Consider the following 15,151-nt stretch of genomic DNA (forward strand, 5'->3'; position numbering starts at 1 on the left):
CCAGAACACTGGGGGATGGCTCTCTGAGGCTGAGGCATGGCTTCACTCGGGGCGGGCTGTCAGCGCTGCCTCCTCTTCCGCACGGCCTCGCGCAGGGCAGCCGGCAGCCGCTCCTGGGTGTTGCAGATGTTGTAGTGGGACAGGCCCAGAAGCTTGTCCAAGTCCTCTTGGCTATAGGTCACTTTCGAGTAGTGGTAGGGGGAGTCAGACGGAGACAGGTTCACCCGGCCGGCCTCCGCCTCCTCTGGTGTACTAGGGACCCCTGTGCAGAGAGCACATCGTGGGCATGGAGGGGCAGGGTGCTGGGGTGGAGGGCGGGTCTGCTGGGTCGGGGAGGCTGGGACACCAGGAAGGGGGTAGCGGCAAGCTGGCTCACCAGGGGCTGAGTGGTCCCGGAAGGAGTCGTTGACCAGGGGGAAGTGCAGAATGACTGGGGCCTCAGGCCGGCCGGGGTCAGAGAACTTGTGGCACTCCCGAGGCTGGCGCTCCTCACCGAGGCTGGGAGAAATGGGCGGGAACGGGATGCCCTGCTCTTGGCACATGCGGCCCACCAGCTGCAGCTGCTGCAGGGGCACAGAGGGCAGGAGAGGGCTAGCCTTGGGCTCCCTTGGTCCTGGACACTGACGTCACATAGGACCAAGCATCAGTCGGAGTGGACAGCCGTGCCGCAGCCCCTCAGAGCTCCACCAAACGGACTGTAGCCATCGCTGAGGCCAGCCATGAAGGGCACACACCTCTCACTAAATTAACACAGAAACTAAACGCTGGGGTGTCGACGGCCTGCAACCAGCCGGGGTGCAGGTGCAGCCAACCAGATTCACCATCACATCCTCTCCCCAGTGCGGAGAAAGCCCCCTGATGGAGCGTGAATGAAACCCCAGTTCTTTTCACAGGGAGTGCTGGTGGTGAAGCAGTTATGTGCTGGGCGAGGTTCTGCAGGGTCAGCACTGGGAAAGCACCCGCTGCTCCATGGAGAGAGGGCCGAGCACCACGTTCCTGAACTTGTGCCTCCACGTTGGTAGCCACAGACTCTCCCTTAACAGCCATGCTGCCTTCAAGTGAGCACATGGCTGGTCTGATCTCCCTACAGAGGCAGACATCCTCTGGCTCTCTCTTCCTGCTGTCGCCCAGCCCCCCTCTCAGCTTCCCCCAATGCAGCTGTTAGGCTTCCTCACTTGTGAGCTCAGCGTTACTGTCGATCCCACCCACCTTGTGGCGTATGTAACTACTGAATATGCATGTCTTAAGGCTACCTGTAACTACCCCAAGATAATACAGATGCTCTCTCTTCCCCCACTTCCACGTGGTCCATCAAGAGGAGCTGAGGTGAGCATGCTATCATAAAACGTGCCTGACTCCTTTATTGTACTCTCGCTCCACTATCTCTCCTAGCCTCTATGACTTTACTAGACCTTCACTATTTTATCGCCATACAATTGTGCCTACTGACCCATTGGTTGTTAGAGGCTGATTTCCTGTGACAAACTGCTCCGTGGGCATTTTTACTCCCGTAAGCAGTTCGATCTCGGAAACACACTAAGGGGGACCCGGTGAGTCAGCATGGACTCCATGGTGGGGATCCTGGTTTGGTTGTTTTGACATGGTGTGGTGGTTAGATATTATGTCCACTTGGACCTGCGTGAAAGTGCAGGGGTGGAGTCCCACCTGTCACTCAGGTGGAAGCCTGGTGATCCCTCCTTGGAAGGAAGGGGAGATGCTATGAGCCTCTTCCTCCTCGCTGGGATTCTGTCTCCAGGGACGGCCCCATGGAGCCACCAGCCTGGAGAGCCTCCGACTCGGCTGTGTTCACGCCAGCCTGGGCATTATCTGCCTGCAGCTACACAGAGGCTGAGGAAGGTTCTGACTAGCATGGTCTTGAATCACACTGGGCTGGGATGCCTTGCTGATCTAAAATGACTTCTTGATATAAAGCTCTTTCTTTCTACACAGAGGAGTGTTGCTGCTTTTGTTTCTCTGGACAGCTCAGCCCATAGCATGTGGGTCCCTGTCTCGTAGGGTTGGGAGGAAGCCAGCAAGGCACACACTGTGAAGCCGCCCTAGCATCCTCGGGTGCCACTCATCAGCTCCCCCACCTGAAAGGCAGCATTTAAGTTGTACTCCAGCGACAGGATGAGGTCCACGTCCCGGGTGGGCTGCAGGAGGGGCGGGCAGCTGGTGTTGACAAAGTAGCCCACGTCCAGCAGGCACAGGCGGGGCTCCCCAGGGGTCAGCTGGTTAGGGAGTCCATCCAGTTTGGTGTCTGGAGAGGTGGGCGGGGTGGGAGGGCAGCCTTGAGCACGGGTGCTGAGGACACCACGCTTGCTCCCCTGGTCAGTGGCAGTCACTGGCTGCTCCTGGAAAAAGACTCCGCCCTCAGGGCCCACCCACCTGGCCCCAGCCCTGAAGCAACCTCCAGCCCCAGTTGAAGGAGAAGGCAGGAAACTCTACTTCCAACATCCCGTGGGGCCACACATGGAAGGGATGGAGCCAAGGGGTGAGGTGAGGGGCCTGGAGCCAAGGCCCACAGCTCTGGGAAGACATCAGGGGGCTGGGCCCCGGTGGGAGAAGCTACCTTTCCAGGAGGAGAAGTGAGGGTGCTGGAAATAGTCTTTGTGGAACTGGAGACCACGCAGAAAGTTGTGGGTGGCCTGGGCAAGCGGGCGCCACGTCAGGAGGCCAGAGAACAACTCCCCGATCCTCCCAGCCAGGCTGGGTGGCACTTCCATCTTCAGCACTGGGACCTGCTCCTTGTCTGCACAGCCAGGGAGTGGGGCGTGGGTGCTAGCCCAGTCTGAGGGCAGTGACCCCGGAGAGGGAAAGAGCTGAGACCAGTGCCCCCACCACCACACACACACAGAGCTGGGAGTCACATGCCCACCCCCAGCACCAGCCCCGGAGCCTGGGCACCTACCCAAGCTGGTCAGGGTCTGAGCCCAGCGATCCCAGAATGGACTGGGCTCCGAGGACCAGTATAAGCTGTATTGGAGGCTGGCTGCATATAGGTTGGTCCAGATACCTGGGAGCGCAGACACAAGGGGACGAGAGCCCCCATTCCTGTCACAGCCTGACCCTTCCCTGCTGCCCGCCTCAGTGATGGGGCTCCCCCAGAAACATCCTCCCCTCCCCCATTCTCTCTCCAAGACCCCCTCACCTTCCAGGAAGCAGATGCGGGACTCAGGCATCCTCTTCATCAGCCGCCCCATGAAGAACTCGGAGCCGAAGAGCTCGGAGGGGATGAAGGCACCTTACTTGGAGAAACCGAGCTCGTAGGGGGAGAAATCACACCACTCTGCGGTGGGAAGGGACCGCTGTTGGCCACCACCCTCCTGCCCACCCGAACCCACGCAGGGCAGCCACAAAGGACGGGGCGACTCCCCTCCAGTCCAAGTGACTCTGGGGTCATGGGTGTCTGGATTCACTCGGGTCCCGTACCAGAGTGTAAGGAGAAGGGCATGAAAAACTGCCTCCCCACACCATCCCAACCACCCCTTCCCCGACCCCTGGCCGCCCGGGGCCTCAACCAGCTACCTCGACCTGCCTCCAAATTCAAAGGTGGACAGGCCGTGCCCTTTAGTGTTGAGGGCATAGTACATGGGGAGAGGTTTCTGGCCGTGCCTCAGAGCCTGTCGCTGCTCCGAGAGCTTGTGGACATCAGGCTGTAGGGAGATACCTCCGTGTAAACCCATTGCTGCCTGGTCTCTGGAGATCTCCCCTCGCCCTGCTACCCAGCAGGGCTGCCTCCAGGTCCCGGCCCGTCCCCGTGGGCCGCCCTTCTGTACCCCATCATGTCGCATGGCCTCATTGATGAGGGCCCAGAGGTTGGTGAAGCAGGCCGGGTGTCCCAGGCAAGCGCGGTCCTCCAGCTCCTGGTAGTACCATTGCAGCTGGCTGGGAGCCAACACGTCCAGCTTGTTCTTGGTCTCCTGCGTCTTCAGCAGTACGGTGGTGCCCCCCAGGTCCTTCTGCGACCAATCTGGATCCTTGTAGAGGTTTTCTAAGATCCTAGGCAAAGCCAGAGGTCGGGGGCAGACAGGTTCCTCTAAGAGTCCCCCGAGACCTCACACCCCTTCGGACCTTCTCTCCCAGGGCAGCAGCCCGCAGGTGCCTTCCAGCTCCATGGAGACAGCCGAAGCCCATGGGGCACCTTGGGCATATCGCACCTGCCACCTGCCTCCTCGCAGACCTTCCAATCTAGTCAGGGAGGCCAAGGGGGCACTGGAGAAGCCTTACCACAGGCACCCCTGCCTCTGCCCACTCACCCCCAGATCCCACACTCAGCCTGCTCACCAAGTGGAGCCCGAGGCCCCTATGATGTAGAAGACGCAGTCCAAGAGGCCCAGCTCCCTGAGGCCGGTCAGCTGCCCATACAGGGAAGTCATTGCCCGGACCCCTCCACCAGTAGCCATGATTGCCACCACTGGGACCTGGAAGGGCAGAGTACAGCTGGGTTCAAGGGAGGCCCTGCGGGGACTTCCAGTTGGTGGAGGGGAGGTCAGGGTGCGCCGGGCAGTAAAAACCACAGGAGGAGAACACAGCAAGTCAAGTGGCCACTCAGTCCCCTGCCCCTGGCCCCACCACCAAGTTAGCATAGGTCAGAGTCTGGTGGGGACCCATGGAGCGGGTCTGAGTCAGAGCAGCTGAGGAGAGTCATGTCAGGATAACCTCCTTCAGCAGGGTGGGTCCTTTCGGGTTTTGAAAACTCCAGGGAGCGTACAGGCCACAGGCCTTATCTCCCCATCCCCAGCCTGGGGAGTACGGCGGTCACTTCTTAAAAGACACAGGCTCACCTCAAAACCCCCAAATCAGCGTCCCTCTCCCCTTGCAAGGAGCTCATTTCCTTAGGAGCCAGCCCAACCAGCAGAGAGGCCTGGCCAGATGTCCACCGAGTTGTCTGAGAGGCCCAGTCTTAAAATCAGCTCCAGGCCAAGGGCCAACGCCCAGAGAAGGGTAGCTACCCCTGGTGGGGCCCGTGGTTCTGACACTGCTCAGCCGCATTGGGCCCAAGATAACATCAAGAAAGCTCCGGGAAGTACAAGGGGGGTAGATGGGCAGACGAGAGGCAAACACAAGTCCGCCTTACAACCAACCCTGGTCGGGCAATGGAAGTGTGGAGGCCCACTCAGCTCAACCCTCGGCCTGAGACCCCCACACTCCTGCCCAGCCCGACAGACCTCGTCCTCCTGTAGGTCTCCCTCCAGCTGCAGGGCCTGCTGCAGGGCCTTGGCCACCACCTGCTTCCTCCTGCTCAGGAAGGCCTGCTCCTCAGCACACAGCTCGAAGCCCAGGCGCACGGCCAGCTCCCCTGGTCTGGGGGTGGGGTGGGGGGATGGACGGACAGTGAGGCAGTGCTCATCCTCGTCAGAAAAGAGGACACTGGGCCCATCTCCCTGCAAGATCCACGTCCATCTCTTCTCTCCCTTCAGCCTGTGTGCTGAAGCTTGGAGAGTGAGGGGGGGATGGTGGGCCCAGAGCCACACCAACACGCCAGGCATGACAGCAAGGCCAGCCGGCAGATGAGGGTGTCCCTGTGGCCAAAGGTGGCCCTGAGTCTCAGCTTCTCCCTCCCCTGCAACGCTGGACCAGGGCTACACTGGGGAGGGGGCACGGGGGCTGAGAAGGAACAAAGGCCTTTAAGTTGGGGCTGCTTATGCTCCTAGACACCGAGGGCCAGCAAAAGTTCTTGAAGGCCCAGCCACGTTGCTTCCACCCAAAAGGTTGCTTCCTTCTGGTCTTTGTGCTCCTCAAACCAGGCGTGTTACTCTCCTCAGCCCCCACCTCTCTCCCACCCAGTGAGGCCACACGCAGACTACAAGGCTGAGGAAGGACCCTTTCTGCTCTGAGCACCTTCCCAAGACTGGGAGCTCCCTGCTGTAGCCACCCGCTTGCTTCCGGTCCTCCAGGCCACCCAGCTGCACGTAGCGCCCTCCCTCCCCCGGCTGCTCTCCCCCAGCCCAGCCTCTCACCTGTCTTCTTTTCTCAGCTCCACCTTCATCAGAGGCTCCTGCAAACCAGCAAAATACCACTCAGAAAGGCTGGCACCTCCACCCCAACTTCGGCCCTGGGATGCCCCAGTCATCTCCACAGGGATGCACCCCCACAGCCCAGCCCAGGGGCTTGGCCCAAAAGAAAAGGGAGAGAAGGAGTCACCCCCTGCCCCCACCCCTGCACTGGCCTGAGGCCCTGTCCCACCCCCACATCAAGGGTCTCTTCCTCTGAGTGAAGAGTACCTGGGACGTAGGGAAGACCAGCCTCACGAGCTGGTCTGATGGCAGGGCCCTGAGTGGCACCTTCAGTTGCTCTGGGGGGCGTTCTGCAAGGGGACCAAAACGGTACACTTACCCGAGTCTCAGAGCAGGGGTACCACCCAGCCCTGTGGGCCTGAATTCCAGGGGGTCAGTGGGGGGGCACCCTACCTGCAGGTGGATACTCAGCTCCTGCTCCCAGCAGGTGGGGAAGTGGAAACGGAAGGAGTCGCTGCCTACGGTGACCTCCTGAGATCCCTCGTAGGACCCGGGGACCACAAGCTGAACTTTTCCCTTTGACTCTGGAGAAAGGAACCGAGGTAGGGGTGGGAGGGGGTTCCCTGCCCGTGAGGTGTCTCCCGCCCCTGTGGCTGGCAGAGGCTGGGAGGAGTTACCCCCAGGCCAGCCCCCTCGGAGCAGGGTCATGGGAAAAGACCAGGTCTTGGTAAGCCCGGGCAGTTTCACCCCCAGCCCCTAGCCTTCGGAGGCTAAAGGTGGCTGGCAGCTTCTTCGAGGATGGGCAGCTGAGGAAGGGGGAAGACATAGGCTGAGGGCCAGGGCTGTCCTGGTGACCTGGGAGACTCACCCTTCTGGTCCCCGGACTCCTTCAGCCGCACATGCAAGCGGGAAAGCTCACGGGCCTGTGTTGGGAAGAGAAGATTCATATGCCGCCCCTCCCACGCAAGGATACCTCACCACTACCCTTTCCCCTGCAGCCCGTGGTTCCTGCTCCTCAGTCCCATGTCCTCTGGAAATCATAGCCCCTCCCACTTTGCTATTTCCTGGTCCAGACAGACTTGCAGCCAGGAGGGCAGGTGAGCAGATGGCCTGAGGGAGGGTGTGTCACTCACCACTACAATCCCAAAGCACTACTATGATCCCAAATCACTACTGTGATCCCAAGTCACTACTATGATCCCAAAGCACTACTATGACCACAAAGCACTACTATGATCATAAAGCACTACTATGATCCCAAAGCACTACTATGATCACAAAGCACTACTATGATCACAAAGCACTACTAAGTTCACAAAGCACTACTATGATCCCAAAGCACTACTATGATCACAAAGCACTACTATGATCCCAAATCACTACTATGATCACAAAGCACTACTATGATCACAAAGCACTACTATGACCCCAAAGCACTACTATGATCCCAAATCACTACTATGATCCCGAATTAGTACCATGATCCTAAGTCACCATTACCATCCCAAATTACCACTATGATCCCGAATCACTACTATGATCCTGAATCAATCACTACAATGATCTGACTCACCACTAGGACACCGTTGCTGATGAGCTGCTCCGCACAGTCTGACCTGGGAAAAGCCATGAGCGGGGGTCAGGTTCTTGCCCCCAAGGAAGCCTAGGCAGTCCTTCCAACCACAGAGGGTCCCCGGGGAAGGACACCAGCCCTGAGCGCACGAGGCTCTCTCCTTCCAGAAGGGACAGATTTGACCCAGAGCCCCTCCCCCTATCTCGCAACCCCCAACTCCCCTGACCCCCGCAACCCCCAACTCACACACTCCGCAGGCGGAATTCAACATCAAACCGCTCCCCACCCTGAAAAAGCAAGTTATAAAGGTAAGACGTGTGCATGTATGTGGGCATGCAGGTGAGTGGTTGTGTACACATGTGAGTGTGTGTGCATGTGTATCCACATGGCTGTGCATGTGTGAGTGTGACAGTGGTTGAGTGCGTGTGCTTGCGTGTGAGTGTACCTGTGTATGTGTGTGAGGCTGCGTGTGGGTTGGAATGTGAGTGTGAGTGTGTGTGTCAGTGTGGGTATGTGCAGATTCCAACCCAGATGCCAGCCAGGGGTGCCAATGCAGGGAGGGCTGCTGTCCATAATGTAGCCCCGAGGAGGGGGCCGCTTCTCGGGAAGCAGGTCCTGGTTGACAAGGGCCTCGGGCACCAGGGAAACCTGACCTCATGGTCTGTAAACAAGTTCTTTGAAGAGGGCCATTTAAGCAGCATCCCGTTGGTGGTACCGAGGGTGGCCGCTCATGTGGAGTCTTGCCTGTGGGCTCAGCAAGAAGCTCTGGCGCCGGAACTCCCCAGGCAGCAGAGTGCCCACGTCAAACAGCACTGACAGCATGGGGTCGTCGCTGGTCAGCAGGTCCTGGTCAAAGACTTTCAGGTCCACCATGTTCTGGAAGGGGAGCAGCGGGACAGGGCCATGGGGTGGGGGTGGGGTGGGGGTGGCGCTGGGGGAACGCAGGGCTGGGCTGAGGCAGGCCCACCTTGATCTGGCTGTGCACCCGGAAGTGGAAGCTCTGGTTCCAGACAGGGTTTCTGCAGTTGTTGACCGTGCGCGTCTGGAGACGGTGGTTGCAGGCCGTGGGAAGCCACAGGGTCACATAGAAGTCAGGGTGGGTCACTTGGAGGAGAAGAAATGAGGGCCAATTCTCCCCCAAGCCACGCAGAGTTCACCACCAGAGGGATCCCTGGGGACGCACCAAGCCCCACCCTCCATCACCAGCCCTTGCCCGTCACTCTTTGCAGGCCCTTCTCCCAGGACCTCACAGGCCCAGCCCTCCTGCCATCTCCCACCGTCCCTGCCCTGCTCCAATTGCAACCTCAGTTCCCTTCTCCTCTCTCGGTCAACTCACCCACGTCCCTGGCAGGCAGGCTGTGGGCCTGCAGCACACGAATGGTGAGCAGGCAGGTCCCGGGCAACTTGGCCTGCAGAGCAGCGGGGAGGGGACAAGCTTGCTGTGGGATGACATGACCAAAGGCCGCAGGCGATGGAAGGGAGGTTGGGGCACCTGTGAGGGCTCACCCTGCACCAACAGGGCCAAGGCCACCCAGAACCCCGAGTCTAGAAGAGACAGGGCACGTCCATAGGAACTTACACAATGCCCATGACAGGTCTGTCCCAAGGGCTATCCATACATTAACTCAGCCGACTACTACGCTGCCTCATGAGGAGGCGGAGGCATGGAGAGGTGACCCAGCAACTGGCCGGAGACCCAGAGGCAGGATCGCTGTGCTCTCCGCTTCCCTCTCCTGGAACCAGCATGCTCCCATCTTGCCACCTGTCTGCCCCAGCCCATGCCCTCGCTTACATAGCTCTGGGTGGGCATACAGAAGGGCATGGAGGGAGCGGCCTGCTAGGACTAAGCTCCTGCTTGCTCACTCGCTCCTGCCTGTGCATCCCACCCCTGGTCAGGGGGCAGTTCTGGAAGCCACCTCTGTGCTGGGGCAGGTGGGAGGTTACCAGGCCAGGCAGCCCATGGGCGCCAAGCCCTGCGCCCTCCAGGTTCTCTGAGGGCAGAGAAACAAAGGACCCCAGGACTCCATCCCAAACCACCCCGGGCTCTGGGCTGAAGCCCTGCCAGGTGCGCTGGGGCCAGGGAGCGTGTGTCAGCACACCCTTTCACTGGCCTCCCAGCTGCCGTTGGAAGTCCCAGCTGCATGCGCCCAGGGGTTCCTGGCAGAGGAAGAACCCGGGAAAGTCACCCATCTCATCAGTCTCAGGCCCCGACAGCCCAGGGAACTGACTCAGAGGGAGCAGGGGAGCAGCCAGGAGCCTCTCCCTGCCTAGAAGCTCTGTGGATCCGCAGCCCAGCCATGCCCCTACCCAAAGCTGGCAAACACACCCCCTACACCTGAAGACCACCGCGGCCACAGCCCTCCAGAGAAAGCATTAGTCAGGACTCAGGTGGGGAGCAAGGGTCAGAGTGGGCTCCAGTGCCACGCCAATCTTACCAGAGCCATGAGGCTGGGGGTCCCAGGCGGGGCGAGCAAAGGCAGCAGTAGCCACTGGGCCGAGGACTGTGGTGTTTTAAGCCAAAATCCAAGTATGTCCCAACTGGCCTCCCTAGCCCCTCCCACCTGCATCTTCTGCTCCGCCCAAGCCCCACACCCTGCCCAAGAAATGAGGCACCTCAGCCTATACTGGGGCTACTGACACCCTCCCATGGGCTCAAGGTCCCCCACCCCTGCTGGGTTCCTGGAAAACCCACTGCCCCCAGCAGACACCACCTGGGCCTGCCCGGCCGGGTCCTGCTTCCAGGACAGCTCACCAATCACCCGTGTGAGCAGGACAGGAAGGCATGGCTTGGAGGGGCCACAGGTCTGGGCAGCCGCCAGAGGTAGGGCAAGGGCAGAGTCCCCTCCAACAAGGCTTGTAGCAACATCCAGGTACCAGTAGGACAGGAATGCCCAGTCTCCATTGAAGCAGACCCGGAGGAGGGGTGTATCCGGAGCCTATCATCACAGCAGGGGAGTGGCTGTTACTAAAAACAGCTCTTCAAAGCCAGGGATTGGGCCACCTGGGTCCCCAGAGATGGCCAGGACTGGAGCTCCAGGTGGGCAACCAGGGGAAGGGGGCTCATCTCCCCTTTTGTGGGGGCAGCATGAGAAAGCCAGTTCCTTCTGCAGAGGAGCAGCCCAGGGGTGGGGGTGGGGCAGGTTCTGTCCCCTGGTCCCTGTGCTGGTTAGGAGACACAGGCTCGTTCCCAGGCCACCAACCCCATCGCGAAGCAAACCAGAATCCCAGTCAATGAGCCCTGGCAGAGAGTTAAAAGAGGGTTGGCCTGCCGGCCAGACCGGAGTACAAGCTGTGGTCCCCAGACAGACAGGGAGCTAGCTCCTCTCTCTGACGTTTCCATCTGAACCCTCCCCGCCCTCCTGGAGACACAGAAAGCCACAAGGGGCAGGTACCACATGGAGCCTCCCCGGCTTTATTGAGCATGTCCTTCGAGCGAGCGAGCGGGCCCTTACAGAAACCCTCTCCAGGCCCCAGGGCAGCCAGAAAGGTAGGGACCATCATTATATCCACTTCACAGCTTTACAGAGGAGGGAGGACGCCGCAGCTGGCCTCCACCCACGGGGCTGCTTCACCTGCGTGGCAGCTTTCTGGGAACCCTGACCTAGACACCTGCCTGGCACTTCCTGGTCCTCCTCCTATCACCCACGATAGTCTCCAGGGTCGGTCCCAACCCAAACGGGGTTCTGGGTCAGACAGATTGCAGGGTGTCTCTGTGGGGGCCCATCTGGGGAGGAGCCAGAGTGCCCCCTGAGCTGTGGGGGGGCACGTTCCCTGGGGGCTCCACTAGTCCAGGTCTGAGGCCTTGGTGAGGGTGTCGAGCAGTTGGAAGTAACTATACTTGAGGTCATACTCCATGTCGTACCAGAAGTTCACTGTGGGGAGAGCAAGCACAGGAGTGGGTGGCCCAGCTCTGACCCAGAGCCTCCCCAGCCCACCCGCTGGCCGAGGCCAGCAGCTCCTCACCAGCAATGCAGCCCTGGGACTGCTGCACGTGGTGGACCCACATGGCCGGCAGGTAGAGCATCTCGCCGGCCTGCATGGTGCAGCGGAGGGCCTGGGCCCCACGGTACTGTGGGTACTGGGACAGATCTGGTGTCAAGGGATCCAGTGGAAGCCAGGGCACCTGGGGACGGAGCAGGACCGGGGAACTCGGCCTTTGGCCTTGCCAACGGTAAGGGCCAAAGGTCCCCCTCCATCCGCCCTGGGAAGCCAGCCCCAGAAGGTGGGACCTTACGGAGGAAGGGGCCACCTTCCCAGGACTTTGGGGCCCCCTTGCTCCTCAGAGATGGATGAGCTCGCCCCTCCCTGAGGCCCAGGGCCAAGATGGACACCTTCTCCATGGCCTCTTCATCCACCACCTCAAAGGTGCCCGCCTCAGTTTGTCGGTAGGTTGCTGGGGTGTACGGCTCTGATGCCAGAGAAAAAGGGGGAGCTCAGCAAAGAGTGCTCCCAGTCCCTCACACCTCCTCCCAGCCTCTCCTGTTGCCTGCCTGGCCCCAGGGACACAGGCAGGGAAGCCTCGCTACCCTTCCTCTGGTTTGGGGCCCATGCGTAAGGCAGGTCCCAGCCCTACCATAGGGGATGAAGGGTCGGTCGCTGGGCGGGTGTAACAGGAAATGTTTCTCTCCAGAGAGGACTCAGTAGAGGTTTTCGTAGTGGTCCTTGTGCACTGCCAACACAAAGAAGGTCCTGGGCAGATTTGGTGGAGCAGGGCACATGAGAGGCAGAACCTGCCCACCCAGAGCCTTGCGCCTCAAGACAGCCAGGGGTGTAAAAACGAGAAAGTCCTGCGAATAAAGATTTCAACCTACCATCCAAAGTGTCCCCTGATGTCTCCTTTACGCCCAGTACTAGTTCAACTTAGGCAGTAAAGGATCTCCATCCCTCTGCCATGAGCATGGTGTTCTTTTAAACTCCATCCGGGCTCAGACTGAAAACAGCCTCTTCAAAGAACAGCCAGGATCCTGGAGGACAATGAATTTATAAGGGGGGAGGCGGAATCCCATTATTTTCTACACAGTTTCTGAAGCCCGCTCATTTCCCTCAGGGAGAAGAACTCGGGAAGGGAGGGTGAGAACGTTTGAACCAACTAGAGGGACTGAATCAATGTCACTGAACTGTCAGCATAGAAGCTTAGTGTGTGCTTTTGCTCTGTGTATTCTCAACGACATAGTCAAACCAGACTCCAGGAGATTCCCAGGGGGGGCTGGGGTGGAGGGCATTCCAGATCCCAGCCACCAGGGACTTGCACTCACCACACGCCCCATGCGGGTCATCTCTCCAAAGAGGTAAATATCCACGCATAGGGTTCTCCCAAGTTCACCTCCGGGGCCAATGTGCCCTCTGAGAGATGTCTAGTGCACCCCCACACCAAAGTCATCCCACCCACCACGCTGCAACGCCGCTCCTCCTCTGTTCGCAGAATTGTAGACCGACCCTCCAGGCCAGCCTCCCACCCTTGGCCCCATCCTGGCTCCTCCCTGTCCCTGCATCCCAGAGACACCTACAGGACGTCACTGCGGCCGCCTCCCCCAGCCAGAAGTTCACCGCCTCTGGCATCTTCCCTGCAGGACAGAGGAGGAGAGTTAGGAGCGGTTGTCCCCTGCAGGTTGGGTCTGGGATAACACCCAACAGGATGTGGCCAGGGGTGCTGCGTGCGAGCGAGGGGCATCCCAGGGAAAAGTGGCGAAGAGGCCATGGTTTGGAGGGCTTGGGGAGTGGGCCCAGCCCCCCACAGGCAAAAGTTAGAGCACTAATCCTTTGCAGTCGGTCAACAGTCAAGGCTTCCAGGGCGGCAGGGCCTGACCCTGGCCATGGGGTGGTGGGTGTGGGCCAAGACAATCAATGTCATTGAGCTGTCAGTGTAGAAGCTTGGTGTGTGCTTCTGCTGTGTATTCTCAACGACTGCCCTCTGCCCCAGTCGCCCCCTCTCACCCAGAGCCTCGGAGGCCCAGGGCACGTGGGGCTCCAAGTCGGGCAGCAGCTGGGGCAGCTCGGTAAGCAGGTTAGAGCACTGCTTCTGCACGTAGAGCACGCCAGGGTGCCGGGCCCTGCCCTCCAGGACGTCCAACACACCTCACAGGGGCAGCAGGCACTCGGCTGGCATCACGAAGTGGTCTCCGCACACGGAATCAGCATAGCCATCTGGGGTCACCGCTACGCTCACCTCCGTGGCGCCCACCGTGGCCCTAGGGGAAGGGACTCTAAGAGCATGCCCACATGCCACAAGACAGCTCGCCCATCACCCTAGCCCAGCCCAGGGCTGCACCCACCTCAGATAGGGGAGTGACCACTTCTGCAGGGCATTGCGCACGATGCAGGGCCTGATGGGGCAGACCCAGTCCCGGTAGAAGTGCAGTGGCATCGGGGCCTCATCCAGGTAGGGCACGGTTGGAGGCACGCCAAGCTCTTAAGTGGGGTGGGAGGTAGATGTTGACATAAACAGCACCCAGCCACTTACGGATGAGATGCCCTCTCTGGGCAGGCCACAGGGTATCACTGGGCAGTGCTCACTGGGGAGGGACCAAGAGACTCTGGACCACCAGAAATAGAAGGGGATTTTCAAGGAGGAGGCTGCCGCACGCCTACTCCAGGAGGGGCCACACAGCCCAAGAGCAGGTGAGCAACATTCTCTGGTGTCAACTTGTGGAGGGGTGGAGTCTAAGCTGTCATTCAGGTTGCAGCTTGATGACCTCATTTGGAGGTGCCCACAGAAATCAATAGCTCCCTTCCTGTGAGACATTCCTGCTGACAAGACACACAGAGCTACACTAGAGCCCTGGAGCCGCAGGGCTCACTTAGAGACCCCTGCTAGCGCTGGGATGCCTCCACCACCACTGGGTCCACAAGGCTTTCCACCCACTGGCCTGTGATCTTCCTGCATCAGCATCATTGCTTGTGTTTCGTGAGTAGGAAGAGGGATTTATAGACTGGTATCGGACATGTGGGCTAATATCAGACTTAAGGACTTGATCTGGACTGGGCTGGGATGTTTTCTTAATTTACAATTTTTCTTTGATATAAAGTTCTCTTTTAAAACACATATAAGTGTCTATGAATTTGTTTCTCTGGTCAACTGGGGCTAACACAGCGGGACTCCTGCTTGGCCCAAACCCCAGTCCTCCCTGGGGCCAGACCCTTGGTTAGCTTCCCTAGCTGCGGTGGCAGACCTCTAGCGAAGTATAGAAAAGCAGCCTCAGGCACCATGCAGGGAGCTCCCCGTGGCTGGGGGCAGCAAGATGAAGGAAGAATGCCTTCCAACTGCGAATATTCACTGAATATTTTGGAATGTGCTCAGCACTTGGCTTGGCCAGTGTGAATGGGTCCTTTCAAGATGCTGACAGCCTCATCGGGGAGACATGCCTATAACCTGAACGCCCTGGGTCTTCCATGATGGTACCGTGCTGTGTGCTGCCTGGGTGGCTTTCTCTTGCTGCCCTTCATAAACATCACTGACTCCCTGTTGTGCTCCTGGCTGGCTCCTCGTCTCACGGAGTCTACCTACAAACACTCCCAACCTCCCCTGCACTCACCTTCACCCTCTCCCATGCCACCTCCTTTGGGGCCCCTCCACTCACAAGTCACCCAAAGAGCCTTCCTTCCCCCAGCTGGCTATCCT

The 15,151-nt window shown here is 59.5% G+C and overlaps 1 protein-coding gene across 1 annotated transcript; it reads right to left on the reverse strand.

Moving 5' to 3' along the window:
- Window positions 1-59: 59 nt before the first annotated feature.
- On the reverse strand, window positions 60-13,897 carry LOC142435736 (cytosolic phospholipase A2 beta-like). The gene is made up of 21 exons (XM_075539905.1): window positions 13,806-13,897; window positions 13,614-13,721; window positions 13,468-13,583; window positions 12,990-13,097; window positions 11,768-11,941; window positions 11,497-11,622; window positions 9,040-9,078; window positions 8,501-8,637; window positions 8,249-8,409; window positions 7,534-7,576; window positions 6,829-6,883; window positions 6,414-6,544; window positions 4,288-4,424; window positions 3,780-4,002; window positions 3,539-3,656; window positions 3,152-3,244; window positions 2,912-3,016; window positions 2,573-2,752; window positions 2,094-2,260; window positions 377-554; window positions 60-262 (listed from the first exon to the last, which is right to left on the reverse strand). Exons 1-21 carry the CDS (start codon window positions 13,895-13,897, stop codon window positions 60-62), a joined length of 2,694 nt encoding a protein of 897 aa, XP_075396020.1.
- Window positions 13,898-15,151: the final 1,254 nt, after the last annotated feature.

This window comes from Tenrec ecaudatus, assembly GCF_050624435.1.
Source record: "Tenrec ecaudatus isolate mTenEca1 chromosome 1 unlocalized genomic scaffold, mTenEca1.hap1 SUPER_1_unloc_13, whole genome shotgun sequence".
NCBI classification, from domain to species: domain Eukaryota; kingdom Metazoa; phylum Chordata; class Mammalia; order Afrosoricida; family Tenrecidae; genus Tenrec; species Tenrec ecaudatus.

Coding starts and splice junctions, on each gene's coding strand:
- LOC142435736 (XM_075539905.1), bottom strand. CDS start 13,897: ATGCCACTGCACTTCTACCGGGACTGGGTCTGCCCCATCAGGCCCTGC. Junction 8,410..8,500: donor GGGTGCACAGCCAGATCAAG/GTGGGCCTGCCT, acceptor CTCCCCTTCCAG/AACATGGTGGACCTGAAAGT. Junction 263..376: donor CCGGGACCACTCAGCCCCTG/GTGAGCCAGCTT, acceptor CTCTCTGCACAG/GGGTCCCTAGTACACCAGAG.